The following is a 19,059-nucleotide window of genomic DNA, read 5'->3' on the forward strand; positions in this document are numbered from 1 at the left end:
GTGAGTTAGACAAGAGGCCAAGGCTTTTGACTCAGAACAGCAATATATTTTACAGGAAAATAGCTATTCAACACACACTTAATTTACATTGCAAATTAATGAGACTGCACAAAAGTGAAAACTTAAGCGGTCACAAAAAGGGCTCTCATACTTTCATTCCCTCCTTGTCTTCACAATGTTTTAATTTACTTCGGTCCCAAGCAAACACCTTCAGAATTAATTAGGAAATCCCAATTACAATAGGAAATAAATAGTCTAATGTCTGCCCTAAGGAATATCTTTTAGTGTTACTTGCATCCTGGCAGACCTGAGATCCACTTCTTCCATGTTCTGCAAAACGGCATGACCTGGAATTTTAAATCTGCCTCTCGATGTGGCTGTAAAAAATATTTTTTTCCCTCTAACTCACAGGGAACTACTGTGAAGGAGCTGCTCAAATAGCCCAGGTTTAGGTAGTAACTCAATGTCACAACCAGGCCCCATATGACTCAGTTCATGATACTGCCAGGTCCAACCTTGGGCTCTCCAGGAAAAACACTGATGGTGACGACCCCCCGGAAAGCAAAATTAAAAAATAACGATGGGAGCAGCACCCTGCAAGCCACAGCCCAGCAGAGAGAGATGTAGGATCATGAGGGAATGAGAAACACGAGCATGGCCAAGCAAGTCACTAGTTTATTAATATAGCCGGGGTTCACTGAGGAACCCCGGAATTTGGGGCCGGGGTTCGTGTCGAGTAGGAGGAATAAAGAAAAAGCCCGAATTTGGTACAGACCGCAGCAATGCGGCGTTATTGACTACAGCACACGCATTTACCCTGAGAGCCGCAGCGGAAGACGCGTCTCCTTGGGCCCGAGGAGCCAACAACGGGGCGGCCGCTGGCAGCAACGTCACAGGAAGCGCTCGTTTTGAGCCCGTTTCCAGAAAAACGCGTGTTTTCTCCCCCGCCGCGGCGTTGCCGTGGCCGCGCGGACCCAAAACGCCCCCAAACAGCCCCCAAACCCCTCGCGGCCGCGTCCCGTGTCCCGCAGCCGGCGCGGGCGGGCGCCGCCCCGTTGCTGACGGGAGCAGCCTGCGCCGCCGCCCGCGCGGCTCCCGCCCGGCCATGGCGCTGGTGGTGGCGGCGGCGCCCGTGCGGGACGGCGGCTCCGCGCTGCCGCGCGGCTTCTGGGCGGCCGCGCGCGTGTGGCTGGAGAGGCCGCACGTGGCGAACCGGCGGCTCTGCGGCGCCGCGCTGGAGGCCGAGGCGCCCCTGCGGCTCGGCGAGGCCGGCGCCGCCTCCGCGGAGAGCGCGGGCGGGCGGGAGCTGCTGGCGCGGCTGCTGCGGGAGCTGCGGGCCCGGCACGGCCACCTGCTCCCGCCGCCCCTCCGCGCCCTGCGCGGCGGCGTCGAGCTGCGCGCGCGGCTGCGGGCGCTGCTGCCGCGGGCGGGCAGCGGCGCCGCCGCCGCCAGGGAGCTCGTTGTGCAAGGTGAGGCGGCCCGGGCAGCCCCCAGCGCTGCGAGGAGCCGCCATGGCGAGGGGCAGCTGCAGGGCGCTCTCCTGAGAGCTGCGGGAGCCTTTCGAGGTCATGGTCACTGTGCCCAGACCCCTGGTGTTTGCCGTATTTGCAGTATTATATGGGAGCCCTTACCTAAACGCAAGGTCACTCCTCCTCAGGGTTATGAATTCCTGCTATAACTAACTAACTAAATAAATTTACTACTATAAATAAAAGGCAGGGCCACAGGCCCTGTGCTGTGCTGAGGCTAGGAGCTCTAGCAGGAGAAGCTGGATGTTGCTTTGTTGTAATCAGGCGTTAGGTGCTGTGTTTGAACACCGTGAGTCTTCCAGGTATTGATCGTATCGTTTGGGTGCCTCTTAACGCTGCCCTGGTTGTGTATTAACAGCCGAAGTGATGTGTCTACGCTTGTTAGATTGGAATGAGCTCCCCACGAGTCTGCTTTTACTAGGAAATGGGGAAAGTAGCAGTTTGGGGCTAGAAAATGCCTATGATAATGTCTGTATTAGATAGCTTTCACTATATGGTCATATTTAAAGAATGTGGTTAGTTTTACTAATCGGGATATTAGGAATCCAGGAAAACATCATGCAGAAGAGCGTTAGTTTTTTTGGGACTCCAAGCAGTTGAGTAGTTTTGGATGCCAGATGAACGGAGAAATGAATCTGTTCGTCCCTTAGGAGTTCTTCTTTGTGCCTTGTCCTAGATCTTGCCTTACTGGTTTGCACTTAGTGTAGGAAGGAAGTAAAACCTTTTTGCTTTTTGGTACGTAGACAAAAGGAAGGTTTGCACCATGGAATAATATTCCATTTTTTACAAATCTTTTCAGATACCTTTAATGGGACTGTGACCTTTCTACCTTTGGAGGAAAACACTGAAGGAAAGTACCAGATTAGAAAGCACAATATTTATCAAATTCAACTTACACATATAAAAGATGAAGAATGGTAAGTCTGAAAGTGAGACCTCTTTTTTTTTTTTTCCTCAATATTGGGTGTGTATATTGACTGTGTACATGCGTTCTAGAAAAGTTTGAGTAATCTGATACTGAAGAGCCATCTTACACCCCTGGGAAATGTCAGCTTCTTTGGTCTTTAATAAGCTTCAGGCTAGAATTGGAAACTTCTGTTTGGGACCTGCAGCGCTTCAGTCGTTAAAATCTGGACATTTGCAGCTTCATCCTGCAGTGCATCTGAGGACATGATTGTATCGGTGGGTGGGTTGCATAGCTTTAAAGAGATCTAAAATAAAGAGCGTGAAAAGTGCTTAGTGGTAATTTTTCCTGCTAAATGTACTGATTTACTAATTTTCATGAATTATTCACTGTTTCTTGTTATCCTTTGGATTAGCGTATTGAATCAAGTTGTTCATCCATAATCATCAATCAATAATCCATAGGTTGTTTTTGTGGTAGATCTAAATAGAACAGACTCAAAAGTTCCACGGGAATTTAAGGAAAAATTTCTTAACAGTGAGGGTGACAGAGCACTGGAACAGGCTGCCCAGAGAGGTTGTGGAGTCTCCTTCTCTGGAGATCTTCAAAACCCGCTTGAATGCAGTCCTGTGCCACGTGCTCTAGGTGACCCTGTGTGTGCAGGGGGGTTGGACTAGATGATCTCTAGAGGTCCCTTCCAACCTTAAGCATTCTATGATTCTACACTTTCAAATGCAGTGTTTGGATTAGCAGATATGAGGCCTACAAAATTCGAGGGAGATTGTTCTCTTATTCAGGAAGTTGACTGTTTTTTTTTTCTTTGTTTTTATGAATTACATTCTTCTTCTCAATGTACTTTTACACCTTTGATAATGTGATTTTTCTCTACTTACATTTTGTATGATTTTATTTTCTCTTGAGGTAGTTAAAGTATTAAAACACTGTATTTATACGAATTCTTTTATTTTTAAAGGTCTATATCTATTGCAGTGTCATCGGCAGAACATTGGTTTTCAGATGGAATTGTGTATCCCAAATTAACATGGCTTGAAAATGAGCTGCTGCCCAAACTGGCTAAATGGTCTGTGGAGGAAAAGCACAGTGAGTTTAAAAGCACACTCTCACTCATTCCAGTGGCAAAATACAGCCAGGTTTATAAAGAACTTAAAGAAAAATATAAAGAGATGGTAAAGGTAAGTTTGTCAATGAAAAGTAATAGTAATGTGCTTTTCTGGAGTTATTTGCTGTTTAGTGAAACTACTTATTTCCTGTGAAGAACTGAACTGAAAAACAGTATTTTTGAGCCACTAACTACCTGGCAAGTTACATTTTTTTCTGAAATGTATCCCTTCAGATAACAATTAATGAAGTTAGTGGAGAAAGGCACCAAGTCATCCGTATTAAAAAGCACAAGAGTAACACCTATTTATACACTAAGTCCAGGAATCTATAGGCAGCACTGGTTAGCAAGCAGGCTAAATTTTGCATTACTGTTAAATATAGATGCTGTATTGATAAGTACTTCTGAACAGGAGGAGTAATGATTTAGTAGTCTTTCATCCTTGATAGCCCTAAAAATAACAATGGTCATTTTAAATACTCTATGAAGTAATATCTGTATCATACACCATAAGTTTACTACATAGAAAAAATGGATAAATGCTTTTATAAAATATTACTTTGAAAATATTAAAAGGATTTGCTGATGGTATTTTTACACTAATAAAAATAATATTAATGGAAACTTGGGCTTATGATAAGGTAATGGCTTGTGAACCAGTTAAGTCTTGAGTTCTGAAGTAAATGTTGTGTACTGTTGAGCAAATCATTTTAATTTTTGTTTCAGTGCTTCATTTACAAGAGGAATAATATCTCTGCTTCTTTTGCATCACCTTTTGCATCCTCATGGTATTGTGCTAGGATAAGTTTATGCCCTCATATGTTATGAAAATAGGCTTATTAATAACAGTGTTAATGATGCTGCATATAACAAAAGAATGAGCATTTTCCCCTGAGAACAGCAGTAAGCAAAAGGATAAATAGATGCTCTATACACTGAGGCAGTTTACTTGTGAGTTACACACTTGGAGTAATAATTTTCATGGAAACTTTATTAATTAGATATTACTAGGTGTTCTTTATCCCATTACTCTTGTGCAAATCATAAAAAAAACTAATTCTTTGTTACATTCATTTTGTATTTTTAATGAAGTTAAAATGTGAAATTCATTAAATTTAGAGACTGTTAATGGATAAGAGTATCCAAATCACTCTGAGCTATTCAAATTAGTTCAGGATGGCTTAGAAATTGTTTTTTGGTTTAGAAATCTTTTTTTTTTTTTTTTTTTTTTAAGGTGTGGCCTGAAGTAACAGATCCTGAGAAATTTGTATACGAAGATGTTGCCATTGCTGCTTATCTGCTGGTAAGGAACTGCTTTGCATGAGTAGGAAGAAATAAAACCTCTCCAAGCATCATCACTTTCATTTTATTGCTATTACATTCTTTAGAATACAGTGAGATACAGTTATTATGAATCTGCAAACTAAAAAAAGAAGGGGGAGGGGAAAAGTTAAGTTTTTTGGTTGCCTTTTTTTCATTTAAGAGGTGGGACAGAAGATTTACAGTGTTTACAGCGTGCAACTTTAATAATGGAATTTGTGGCTATAGCTGAGTTCCAACTGAGTTTGAAATGCCCTTGAGAGTACTATCAAACTACAGAGATTTTCATATAACAAATGATTACAAAAAAACAGGCCTTTAGAAAAGGAAAGTTAAATGTGATAGTAAAATGAGAATCAGTGAAACTGTTTTTATTACTACCCTATGCCACAAAAAATAAATGCAGCAAGTGAAAATTGAATACAGAAGGAAAATGAAATTTCTTTGTCAATATATCATAAAGATTTGCAATTCTCTTTCACAAGTGGTTGGTGACCTAAGTAGACTAACTGTATATTTAAGGTGATTAGGTCCAAAAGCACTGAGGCATCAGGGAAATAATAGTTAGTGTCTAGTTTGGAGATAAGCTATGGTTTTATACCCATTTCTATCACTTATTTGTTAATGGGGTGCTAAAAATGTTTTCACTGCTTTGTTTCCCTGATGTAATTTCAGGTCAAATTCCATCCTCAGGTGCAATATAAAGCCCACCTATAGTAGATTTATGTACATCTAGGAACGTAGTGGGGTGTTTGGTGCAATTTTCTAAGGCACCTACCTAGGAAAGAGTCTTTGAAAGTGCTACCATGTACGTTAGAAACCATGTCACTAGAAACTTCAGCTCTGGAGACAACATCTAGATTTTTCACTGTGTAGGCATGTAGGCATGAAAATGCCTTTCTTTCTACAGTTCAGAGTGTTCTCTAAATAAATATTTGTAAATATTTACATAACTTGTTTACATAACTTATTTGCATAACTCATATAGGACCTGCTTATAGCGTTGGCTGTTTTTGTAAACAGTCAATTGACAGTTTAAACAGTTAATTGACATATTGAAGATAGGTTCACTATTAACTTATTATGAATTTATGGCAACTAGATAGAGATGATGGGGTTGGGGGCATCTCACTTTGTTTTGTTCTGCAATCATAAGCTTAGCAACTGCCTAGGGATGTGCCCAAAGAAGTGCCTATGCATTCTGCATCCTAAGAAGATTGGCAGAGAATGGGGGATAGCTTTTTATCTGTGTAGGAAGTGATAGGGGTATTCTGGGATACAGCCTGGAGTGCAAATTTGCAGTTACTTATACATTAAAAAACACAAATCTGACCTGATATTCTCATGGGATAATTGCAACTTCTTTCTCTCCAACAAAACTGGTAAATTAGCAAGTGGCAGTTTTAAATAACTGCATGAAAATAAGTGCTTTTATATGGATCACAGATTAAAACTGGGCTAAAAGCTTTGAGTTCTCTTTGGTTGATCTATACTTTGGGGCAACTGAATATTTTCAGGCAAGTTACTTGTGCTTTCTTTAGAAGGTGATGATACATATACCTGTCTGGTACACAGGACACTTTTTGTTTTTCCAACTCTGGCACCAACTCTCTACCTTTCGTACAATAGGTATAACTACTTCCATGGTGCTCATCAGGGACACATCATTCAAACTTGCTTGCTACTTCCCTTTCTTCCTTTGGTTACCTTGTGTGCCCTTTGCTTTAGCAGCTTATTTTACATTTATGCTTTTCTAGCCAAGTGTCATATAGCTGTCATTTCTTTCAGCTCCTAGTGACTCAGAAGTGAGTGGAGGATGCTTAGTAGTTCACAATATGTTTGATATTTTAAAACATGCTTTCCACCCTCCCTCCTCTGAAGCTGTTTAAGGCCTTTTTCCTCAAGTTATCTTCTCTGTGAGTGCAGTAGTTTCCTTCTGTCACATCTGCACTGATTCTCAGTCCTGTCCTTTCATTCCCAACATCCTTTGCAGGACTATTAAAACTGGGAACACACCTACTAATCTGTTGCTGTTGTAGTTCCCTCCCTGAATTAATTTTGGTCAGTTTCCCTACCTCTTTTGTACCTCATTGTGACAAGGTAGAGAATCTGTTACTCTACTGGAATTTGAAAACAGTCTTTATCCTTCTTACCTTGTGTTAATAGTAAGCCATGGTTGCTTATAACAACCCTTTGATGCTCAACTGCAATATCCTGGAGATGGGATACCATATACTGTAATGCGAATGGAGTCTAGATGGGTAAAACACTCCAGTGATAGAGCTGCACATGCCTAATGTGTGACTCTTATAGTCTAAGCAAGACACAGGTGCTAAAGTGCTCAGTTAAGGTGTTAATGTTTTTGAGCATGTGTGGCAGAACACAAGATGCCTGTATGAATTTTCTTACAACTGAGCACCAAAGCTGTTAATGAGTTTTATATGGAGTGTGCCTTTTAAGGTAAATGTTGAGAGCATAATTCTAAAATGTGTATTTTTTTCATGTATTAGATTCTTTGGGAAGAAGAGAGAAAGGAAAAGGGGTTGTCCAAGAAACAGTCATTTGTAGATCTCGGCTGTGGAAATGGTCTACTGGTTCACATTCTGAGCAATGAAGGGGTAAACAGTGTGTGTGTGGGTGTGTGTTTTGTAAAAAGTAGTTAATTCAGTATTCTTATTCTGTTCTTCTTTTATCTAGCATGCAAATATTCAAAATTTAATTAATTCATATAGTAACATGAACAAGATTTTGTCATTTTGTAGTTTTCTAGTTACCAGGAACACATTGTAGCAGAAACTTAGAAGCCTTTAATTTATTTTTTTATTAGTACAATTAGTTGCCCTGAAGGCTGTTTATCTTTCTTGGGTAAGAAATGAAAAATGAAAAAGTAGTGACATATGTAGCTATGTTTAACACATGAGTAAGGGAATGGGAAATCTTAAAATAGAGATTCTCTCTCACAAGTGACTAAATTAGATGTTTTTTGTAAACCTTTTTTTTTAAGCTGAAGTCTATGTATTGTGTCTTGAAAAATATTTTCCATGTCTTCAGTAACAATCTTGGTATTTGTAGCCAGGAAGAGTCCTAACAATGTACTGTGCTTTGAGGATTGAAATCAGAAGTACTGCAAAATTCAGTTTCTCAATGCATAATTTTTGAAACAAGCAGAAAAGAAACAGCAAAAAAGTCTTGAAACAGCAAAAAAGGTCACAGATTCAACAATACCCAGGGAAGCTCAGTCTGTCCATTTTGGAAAACTGCCTTTTCCACTCTTGGGAAAATACAGTAATGTTTGTAGAGGAAACTATTACCTCCAGTTGGATCAAATGGTATCATTGGGAAAAATACCCAGCTTTTCAAAACACAGACTTTCTAACTTTGTGTGGTCAGAAAGATTTGATCCAGAAGGAGATTATTTTCCCTATACGTGCTTCTTATGTTATTAAGTTATTACTGCTGTAGCGTTGAGAAACATGTTGTTGATGGACAAAGCATCCCGTGGCTGAGAGTTACACAAAATGTGGGGGTTTGTGTGTTTGGAAATGGAGTCCAACAGCCGTATTGACTTCAGGAGTTGGAAGGTTGTTCTTGCAGTACGGGCTGCTTCGCCTGGACTCTTCCCTGAGCCTTGGGACACAGTGCCCATTACTACAGCAGTAATAGAAACTTTATGAAAGGTTTTATTACAAAGATCTGACTTTCCTCATACTTCTGTGGGCCAGATTTTCAAAAACAGTCTAAGTAGATGTGCCAAGATCAAATTATGAACCAGGCATATTCTAAATGTCTCCTAGTCTCTTCCTTTTGATTTAGTTAGTATTCAACTTCCGAAATAGTGAAGTTGTTTTTTATGTATCTAAATTTTAGTGTGAAATAAATAATCCATGTTTATAGGTGGATTTAGTGAGCTTATATGAAAATTTCTGGTAAAATTAGTTTTTTAAATTATACTTTTTTTTTTCTTTAAATATTTCAGCATTCAGGTAGAGGCATTGATGTGAGGAGGAGAAAAATATGGGACATGTATGGACCAGAAACTCATTTAGAGGTATAATGCAAATGTATGTCAACCTCCATCATTTGTAACTTTATTCATTTGTTCAGTACCTCAGGCTATGTTTATGCAAATACAATCAAACATATCAGGTTCTATAAAACTGATAGTTGTCTGCAATGTTCTATGGGCTTGGTATGATGACAGTCATCTCTCCTGTGGTATTGTAAGTTATTTGCAAAGAGAATTGATAAAGCAATGCAATATCACATCCTTGCACATTTTCAATTTTCTGATTTTTTTCAGCCGAAACAAAGTAGTGAGATTTTTTTTCCTGTTTCTATTTTCATGCACATTATGAAACCTTTTTGCTGAAAGGTTAATATCCAGAAGCACTTTTTGCACTGTTGTACCTTATAAAAGAATGAATGTTCCAATTTATGAATAGTTTATTCTTGAATTAATAACAGAACTGCTCTGAAAGTGGTTCTGACCTTCTAGAGTGCTCTGTGCTGTTTTGTGACAAAACTGTTGAGCCTCAGAGGAGCCAGTTCCTTGCTGTACTGACTTTGTGGTAAGTTGTTCAAATAATAGCCTGCAGAAAACTGGACAGGAAAATGAGTCTGAAAGAGGGATTGTATTTCAAATTCCACATTAGCATGTTTATGAGAACAGAAATAGTTCACAGGAACATTCATTTTAACTCCAGCTGTTCTTGCTCTGATACTCATTAAATCTTAGCACTGACGAATGGCTGCCCTTTGGAGGTGAGGTGTTCCTGGTTTCTTGTTCTCTAGTTTTCAGAAACTTCTCACCCCATTCTCATGGTATTGTATTAATTATATGGCATATTAAGGGAATTTTCCTTCTGTAGTTACTCTCCAGTAAATTTGCTTAACAATAGTATTGAATGTATCTTTTGAGTGCTAGCAATTTGAACCAAACAGCAATTCTCACTTTTGAGAGATGGAGGAAGGGTGGGAAGTTTACTGTTGTGGAACCCTTTACCAGCCTGTATTTTGGTTACAGATATAAAGAGTTTGGCAGGTCTAGCTATAGTCTACAAACAGAACTTATTTAAAAGATTCAAGACAAAATAACCTGAAGCGCCAAGCAACAGTTCTAGTTCATTCCCTTTATACTGTTAATAAAATATATTTCTCGTTTTTTTTAATTTTTATATATATAATATGCACACACACATATATTTAAATGTATATCTACACATACCAATATATACATAAGTACATCAAATATAAATATACTATAATACATCTGCTCACACTTAGTTTTCCTTCCTGTTTTATATTCTTTTTTCTGTCCTAGCTGCTTTCTGTATTGCAGAGAACAGCAAATTTTGCATACTTATTTCATATAAACGATTTGCCATTTACAGTTTCTTATTTTTCTTGACTGTTAGGAAAGTGCCTGAGTATTAACTGTCAGTCTTTGCACTAAAACAATGGTTTGGTTTGGTTTTTACTGAAGACAAATAAAAAATTCACTCAGAATACTTAAAAATATGAAACAATCCCAAATTTGTATATGAGCAAAGCACTAATTTGTGTGGGAGGGAGTTGGGAGGAAAACCATAATTCCTTCTTCCTGCTTGCTGTGTAGGACTTCCTTAGTGATAGGGGTGGTGGAAGACAAAAGCACCTCCTCACAGCCTGTGTGTTCCCCTTGGAAGTTAATACTGCTTTGATCTTTATCTAAAGCATGAGTTGCAAGACAGATATTGCCATCTGTGACACTTGGTGCCCGTACCTACAATAAGGATGTTACAGGTGGCGGGCAGCACCACCAAACTGCTGTCAGACATGGGGAATACGAGTTTGGTATGAACAGCTGGCAGAAGGCAGAACATGGCACTGATAGCTCAAACTGCGTCTAAATTCACTATTCAAAAATGAAACTCATTTAATCAGCCATAAGAAAAATATATTGAACACTTGGATTAACATATATTATCGTGTCAACCACGAATGTTAAGTGTACAGATTATCTGAATATGTTCTTGTATGCTACAAAAATGGACAGAGATACAGTGATTAAAGTACACAGTGGTACACCTTACTAAGGCTTAAAATGCCAAACTAGTGCTTTCTGAAGGGAGAATATTCTGAGGGGAGGTATTCTGAGGTTTCTGAAGTCCTGAACTATTTCTTCTGAATTTCTATACAGATACTGTTTTGCATGTGTGTGAATGTTTAGCCAGAGAAAATACCTAAACGCACATTAAATAACATAAAACATAGGTAAAACAGAAGAACTGGAACTATTTTTAGAGCTTTATTGAAATATTAGTGGAGATTTATATTTCAAACATGATTATTTTTTATCTTTATTTTTTTAAAAATCTTCCAAATATTTGGAAGAATTGGGAGATTCATATGCATTCTTGGAGAAGATTATGATATAACTTTGTAATATGAACATCTTCAAATGTGTGTGTGTTTTGTTTTCTGAGCTTGGTTCTCTCTTTTTTTTCTTTGTTGTTGTTGTCCTTTGTGTTTCTTGAGCTAAACAGGTCTTAGAAACATTTGAGTAAGAATATGTGAGTGCAAGAAAGACATTTAAAGGCACTCTGGAACTCTTAAAATTCAACCCATGTGAAGGATTCATCATGTTTCATAGAATATCTGAATAGAGTTTTTCTAAAGCTAATTGATGTTTATATTTTGCTTTAGTGTTTTATTAAGAAATAAAATGTATTCAAATATAATAACATTTGCGTATTCTTTGTTGTCTGTTGCTGTTGTGTTTTTTTATTTTTTTTCTTAGGAATGTACAATCATGCCAGGTGACAGTCATCTCTTCCCAGAAGTTGACTGGTTGATAGGAAACCATTCAGATGAATTAACACCATGGATACCTGTGATTGCAGCTAGGTATGGAAAAGAGAGGGTACAAACTGGTTATTGCAGCAGCTGTCCTTTCTGCAGAGCCTGGGGCCCATGATGCCAGCTGATTACCCATACAGTTTTCATAAGGAAGTGTGGAAGTAATACTTATGTGTTATAGAATTAAGAATAGTATAGCATTTAGTTTTTGAAATTCAAAAATGGAATTGATTTTCATTTTTTAGATTTCAGTTCTGTGAAAAATTACTGCTGTGCTGCCTTTTTTTTGAACTGTTCTGCTCATCACAACTGGTTGCAGTAGGTTCATGTCCAGAGATTTAGTGCCACAAACCAATCAATTTGCCATAGTAATATTCTGTGACAAATTATTTGCAAAACAATATCCTTGCTTATACTAATGGAATTACTGAAAGGGGAACGTACTTGTATTATTTCTTGAAGCCTTTTCACTTCCTAAAAACTGCCGTTACTGCTTGTGTGTGTATTTTGTTTAACATTTATGCCCATTTATCATTCTTCTTGTAGATCTTCCTATTCTTGCTGCTATTTTGTGCTGCCATGTTGCTTCTTTGATTTCCATGGAAAGTATAGCCGAAGACAAAGCAAAAAGACTCAGTACAGAGAATATCTTGATTTTGTTTCCCAAGTGGGATTTGTATGTGGCTTTCATGTAGAAGAAGATTGCCTTAGAATTCCCTCAACTAAAAGGGTATTTTTAAATTTCTTTTTTAAATAATGCTGCTAGCTATCTGAAGCATATGGATCATTATTACTCTTGTATAAGACCAGGCTTTAGTCAACAGCATTACTTAAGAGAATATTCTCAGAGGACACATTAAAAATACTGATCTGCTAAGGTCAGAGGTATAATTTCAAAGACAACAAAGAGTGGAAATTTTATGGATATTTCTTATGCATCATAGGATGAAAAACTCATACTCTCACTTTTCACCTTAATTTCCCAACTATCTTCGTTGGTTTCTTTTACCTCAGGTATTGCTGATTATGTGTGTCCCACGAATTTCAAAGTGAAATATCCTCAAAGTAAAAAGAGGAGTCAAGCCTTAATCTTGGAAGTAATCTGAGGTCCAGGAAAAATCTCTTTGTTCTTGTTGGAGTGATGGATTACAATTTGATTACTGGATTTTTTCCATCATTTCATAAATAAATAAATAAACCTCGTACTAAAGAGCATTGAATTCCAATGGACATCTCCTTTGGATAGATTTGGAAACCTCCATGTCATGTGCAGGCTGAGGGACTGTGTATAACATTGGACTCCATAAATACTGTGATAGAAATAACGATTTACCTGTTTCTGCTGAAATAGGTGTGCCTTATTGGGAAAAACAGGACCTATTCACCTGTGCAATGTGCTGTGATTGACAAGCAGATAACCCAGTATATTCATAATCGTCAGCCTTGTGCTCTGGTCTCACATGATAGAAGAACTGGATTGAATCATAACGATGGCTCTGACAGTGTGTGCAAAGAGGCAGGCACTGAGTTTCCTGGAGCTGAGACTGAGACTGCTGGCAGAGTTTGGATGCCTGGATTTCAGCCCCGGCAGAAAGAAGAGCAAGTCAGGAATTGCGCTACTCTCCCTCGGGATTTTGTAGATGAGGTGGTTCTGAGTGTGGCAAACCTGCTGTTAAATGCAACCCAAGAAAAATCATGCTGTAATACAGATAGTGTGAGTACAAACAACTGGAATCAAGGAGGTGAGATTGTTTTTCCAATAAAGTGCATTATTGTTCACTCTAGATTTACAGTAATGTAACAATCTCTATTAGCAATGGCAAAAAAGTAATTGCAAGCACTGCTGGAAAGATAGAGACTTTTTTAACACTGTCTTTTTGCACACTGGGGTGTAAATAAGGCATATGAATTCCATTTTGTATTATTTGCTTTATATTTTTTCTCTACACTTACATACTAAGCCAAAATCAATACTGTATTTAAAAACAAAACAAAACTGCTCCCCATTGTCCAAAGCACATCAGTCTATACCTATTTTGGGTGAATATTAGTCTTGTTTTTGGATAGTCACATAATTACTGGCTATAATTCTGCAAGAAGTGCTTTGTGGTGCCATTTGCTCATAGCATGACTGGGAATGTTTCGATTAGTCTCAAAGAAAAAGAATAGAAGTTTCTCTTAATTTTATAAACACAGTTTATAATTCTAGGCCACTGCTATCCTCTTTTTATTTTCCTCAGTCTTCTGTCGTATGTTTTACGAGATCCCAAGTCAGAGTCTCTGTCCTACATGCATAAAAATGGTGCTTAGCTCAATGAGGACACTATATTGCTGTTTAAAAATGTGTGTGTAGTGTGGTAAATTGCATCTCATTTGTGGAAATTTTGACACCTGTGGAGTGAAAGCTTCCATTTTACAGACAATATACATATGCAATACATACCGGGCATGGTACTAGGAGCACAAAGTTGCGGCAGTGCTTGTAGGTAGTTCATAGGTTCTGCTTGTAACTTTTAATTCATGCAGAAGTTAAGAGTTAGTGGGAGAAGCAGGTTTTCTTAGTAAATGTATGTATTTAATATCTGCATTATTACTCATTGCAGAAAGCCTTTCCTTGAAAGAAGTAGCAGAGCACTTAAATAAAGAGACATTAAAAAGGCTGAAGAGTGAATATGGAGGCTTGCAGACCCTACTCAAGAATAGCCATCAAGTATTTGAAGGTAAAGATGGCAGAGAACGTGTTTGTTGTTGTTGTTGTTTTGGTTTGATTGTTTTTCTCCTCCTGTAATAATCTGTTTTATAGCTTTCCTGTGCTTCTCTACTTACCACAGAGGTGGGAGTTATTTAATCACTGCATACACCTTCGTGGGAGCCTGGGTGGTGCTGATGTGCCACTTTTTTGCTGCAAGATACTCCTAGTTAAAACAGTCCTTTGAGTAAGATTGGAAAGGAGCTGTCAGCAAAGGGCTGTTCTCTTAGACCACTTGTATCTGAAAAGACAGCTCTGTAGCGGGGCAGCCTTTGATTTAAAATGGTTAATTGGATGCTATAGCCTAACTAGAGAGAACTTTCATTTTTCCTGTAATGATTTTTTGGAGAGGGCAGAAGTGAAGACAGAGTAATTTCATTAAAGCATTTCACTAAGCTTTAGCTGGGGCTTAATAAACCCCACGAAATAAATAAATGCCAAGAAAGGATAAAAATACTCTAATCACAAACCTTAGACTGTGCAAGGCTCGATGCGTTTAGCCTGTGGTAGCCTGGATAGCTGGCTTCAGAACACAGCATGGCATGGGTTAAATGTTCCAAGCTAGAGAAGTGTGATGCAGAGGATATAGATTTAGATATAGAATACAGCTACAGAATATGAAAATGGAATATGGCAATTAACGAGTGTTAGATTCTTCTGGCTTGTTTTAACTGTTTTTTTAACTGTTTTTTTTTTTTTTCTTTTTTCTTTTCTTTTCACATACTTCTTTCTTTCTCTATTTTTCCTTTGCTCTGTTCTCTTTTCCTTACACGTGTAAGTTGTGGACAGATACTCACAGATAAATGTGTGTGCAATTTATGGTGCTGAGTCCTGACACAGTAAATGCGTCACGTCCCATTGCCCTCCCCACCCCCCTGCCCAAATTAAGAACCAAAAGGAATTGTGCCGTGCTCAATCCCTGTTGATATGATGGTTTCTACCCTTCACTGTTGATTGCTGTGCAATATTAGACTTATCAACTCTTCTGTGCCGGCTGTGCTTAGGTCAGTTGAACTGTTGTCTTTATATTTCTTTCTAGTTAAAGTTGCCAAAGGCTCTTACTAGAGGTTTTTGCTGCAGATCATATTTTAAATGTGGAGTAAGGAAGTTTTGAACAAGGGAAAAATTAATGTTTATAGAAGGTTCAGAAGTTGAAATCTGAAGTTAGAGGATTTTAATTTATGTTGTCCTAAATGGTATTTGGGGGAAAAATATGGGAAACAAACAAACTCTCTAAAAAGATGATAGAAAGGAGCTTCAGGCTGTTTGCCATGACAGCAAAACATCTCACAGGGACAATCAATCAATTCTTCCTTAGACCATGTCTACATTATCTCAGTTTGTTGTGCACATCTTTCTATTTCTGTGCAAATGGTGCATTTTGGTTTTCCCCGAGCGATCCATTTGTAGCATATGTATTTTATTCACAGGATGTCACTGTGCATTTATTCCAGTACAATTCCCATGACTCTCTATTAACAGTTTTATGTTTTTGTTTGTTTTTAAATCCTAGTTCTAAATGGGAGAGTTCATATTCGTGACTGGAGAAAAGAGAAACCATCAAGGAAAAACAAGCCCGAAGTAAAACGACGCCTTTCAGCTGAAGCATTTAAAACTCGTCTCTGTTGGTTTTTCCTTCATCATCCTGATGGGTGTTCTTTGCCTTCTGAATCCTGCCCATATGCTCATGGGACTGAGGAGCTAAGACAGTCTCAGATTATTAAAAAGAAAAAGCATCTACAGTAATAAAATGCTGCACTTTATTTTTAAATATGTGTGTGTGAATGGATTTATGATTGACTTGGACTGCTTAGTGCATGAACACCTGTAGATAAGGTTTTTGTTTCATTCATATGTATTTTATTTTCCAACTTCTTTATAAAGTCTCCTGTATTTTTATTTGTTTTAGTACTAATTGAGAGTGTGGGAAAATACATGCTTTCAGATTTTTGACTTTTTAAAAACAAGGCTTCCCACATGCATTTGCAATATACTAGAAAAGTAAAAATTGTTCACCATCTTTGATCAGTTCATTTATATATGATGATGTGTCCATGAATCCTGCAAATTACCTCAAAGCTTTTCAGGAAGATTTATGATTATCTGTTACTCACTGTGACTCAGAGTCAAAAAGTAGAGAGATTTCCTTCTTTTCTGACTTGTGATAGCCTGCTGTGCCTCTTTCTCCCTTTTTTTCACTTGAGTATGGTCATGTGTATTGGGAGCAGTGTAGTATTTCTAATAATATCAGGATGGTAAGGGGGTGTGCTTACCAGATAACCACAGAGAGGACTTTCACTGAAGAAATTACAGTGTTAGAAGATGAATTAGGAGTATGTTACTGGGAGAAATTTGGAAGCGAGAACAAGCTTTATAGCCCTGGGTCCTACCGCTCTCCTGTAATGAGCTCCTAAGAGTGGGTGCGTGCAAGGAGTTTGAAGAACAAAGGAAGGAAATAAATGAAGTGAAAAAGGTAAGGTGGCACCGAAAACCCTTTTCAAAGCGGTTCCAAAGACATTTTCTTCACAGCCTTTGCTTTAAACCAAAACTTCTTCTTTGCTTTTAAGACAGACTGCTGCAGCCCAAAGCATTAAGAAGAAGGGACTAAATCTGGTGCCTGACCCTTTGCTCACAGATAATTTACCTTGCTATCTGTGTGCCAGGTACAGCCCTGTGTTCTACAACAGCTTTGAATTTAAGAATAATATGTCTAGCACTTTGTCCCAAAGATTACAGAACCTGCAAATTTGGCATGGAATGGGGGAAATCCATCCTACCATGGATCCTGCTCTGAGGGCAGAGCTTGAAGGATGTAGTTAAGGTGGTTGGACTGCGGGAAAGAATAACAGCATCAGCTGTGTAAGGCCCTGTAAAACAGGGCAGCACAGTAAGGGAATGCAGTTGATAGAGTGGTTCTTTTATAAATGTTTAGCTCATGCAGTGAAAGAAAATTAAGAAAAGCCATGAAATCACCTTATATATCTATGAATAATCATCTGGCTTTTTAGCCTTAGTTAGCCTTAGTTTGGCTGCCTGTAAAATCAGAAGAGTTTCCCCAAGATGCTTATTCACTATGATAATGTTATAAGTTTGGCAAAGAAGGAACCTGCATAAAATCATATTCATGCTATTTCCAGATGGAGATTGTTTCCAGATGGCACCAAGAGCAAAAACAGACCCTCAAGCTCTTTCCTTTTTATATTTTCCTAATCATCAACACCTTCTTTGATGCTTCTTTTTGGGGGAGAGCATGTTTGACTTAAAACAGGTGCTTTCCTGAATTAGAGTTCACCTGTGGAGCTCCTAAATAAATCAGGTGGGCTTGCATGAATTTGAAGAATTTTTTTTTTTTTAAATATTTTTAACTTTTATTTCCAACAGCTGGGGAATAAAATATTGTCTGACTCATTGAAGTCACAGGTACACATGTGGTCAGGCTAGTGAATTGTACTTAAAAATATTTTTGTGTGTGTGTGAAACTTTATAGCAATCAACATACTGTGAAACGCAGTAGTTCTCAACTTCCATTGTTGTGTTTAGAAAACAATATATGGATTTATCACAGATTCATAACAGCTGTTCTCCTCCCCGGTTGGCATCGCTGCAGGTGCTTATCCATCCAACATCTCCTGTAACTACAGAACCTTCCCTGTTGTTTGGAACATTCTTCCTCCTCACTTTTGCATCAGCATGCCAGCCTTTTAAATTCAGCATTTAAACCCAAAGGTAACAGCTAATGCCACAAAGTAGCTCCACTTAATCTAGCTCCTTAAGTTGCTCATTGCTTTGTCTGATCCCCAGGATAACTGTGACGTTCATGCAGTATCCAATTTGGCAATGGATGAATTCCTATAACTTGGTAAGCATCAATTTGGCTGTTAATAACCCACCCTTGCTCCAGAAGGGAGGTAAGCACAAGGTCCCAGATGTTGGTATAATGCTGTCACTTTAGTCTCTAGTTTATTAGAATCACTACCCATCAGCTAATTTGTATGTATTTGAAGCCTATCATTACGGAGGGAAAATAATTGCAATGTTAAATTTATAAATACAGTGCTGGTATATAGAGATAGAATTAGATGACAGATTGTAGAAATGCTATAATGTAAAGATTTTATGTTTGTAGATGACCTATAGTTTCGTAAAGATTAGCTGTGGTTTTGTTAATAATTACATAAAGTGAGGGAGGAAAATTCTGAGTTTCCTTACTGTCTTAAAATTCAGCCCTTTAGTGAGATCTGGTTTTTCATCAGGTTCCTAAAGCAAAATTGTGAGACAGTGTTTTTCTTGTGAAATATCTGTGTTTTAATTCAAGGCAGTTTATTTCTTGACACATTTCAAATCAGTATTTTTTTTGTGCGTGTATATCACTTGGATCATCTGTTTATGGTACTCTTGTCATTACTTTTTGATACAAATTCTAAATTTAGAACAATTCTTTGAAGAAATCTTACTAACAGCAAATAGAGGCTTCTAGGTATGTTTTGGGGCTTTTTAGTTCAAACTCAAAATTTCAAATCATAATTACCTTTGTATTCCATGACCTTTGGAGCATGATTTTATGGGCTGAACTCTAGCTTTGTCTTGCTATACAGGTCAG

General features: G+C 38.2%; 1 protein-coding gene across 1 annotated transcript; it reads left to right on the forward strand.

Moving 5' to 3' along the window:
- Positions 1-1,105: 1,105 nt before the first annotated feature.
- TRMT44 (tRNA methyltransferase 44 homolog) lies at positions 1,106-16,230 on the forward strand. Its single transcript, XM_088540015.1, has 11 exons — positions 1,106-1,469; positions 2,329-2,446; positions 3,407-3,626; positions 4,788-4,856; positions 7,384-7,491; positions 8,850-8,921; positions 11,652-11,758; positions 12,257-12,440; positions 13,062-13,452; positions 14,314-14,430; positions 15,973-16,230. Exons 1-11 carry the CDS (start codon positions 1,106-1,108, stop codon positions 16,203-16,205), a joined length of 1,983 nt encoding a protein of 660 aa, XP_088396141.1. The 3' UTR covers positions 16,206-16,230.
- Positions 16,231-19,059: the final 2,829 nt, after the last annotated feature.

The sequence above is a fragment of the Tinamus guttatus genome, unplaced genomic scaffold (genome assembly GCF_059628265.1).
Source record: "Tinamus guttatus ecotype Peru unplaced genomic scaffold, ASM5962826v1 Tinamus_guttatus_pri_ptg000052l, whole genome shotgun sequence".
Classification (NCBI taxonomy): Eukaryota; Metazoa; Chordata; class Aves; order Tinamiformes; family Tinamidae; genus Tinamus; species Tinamus guttatus.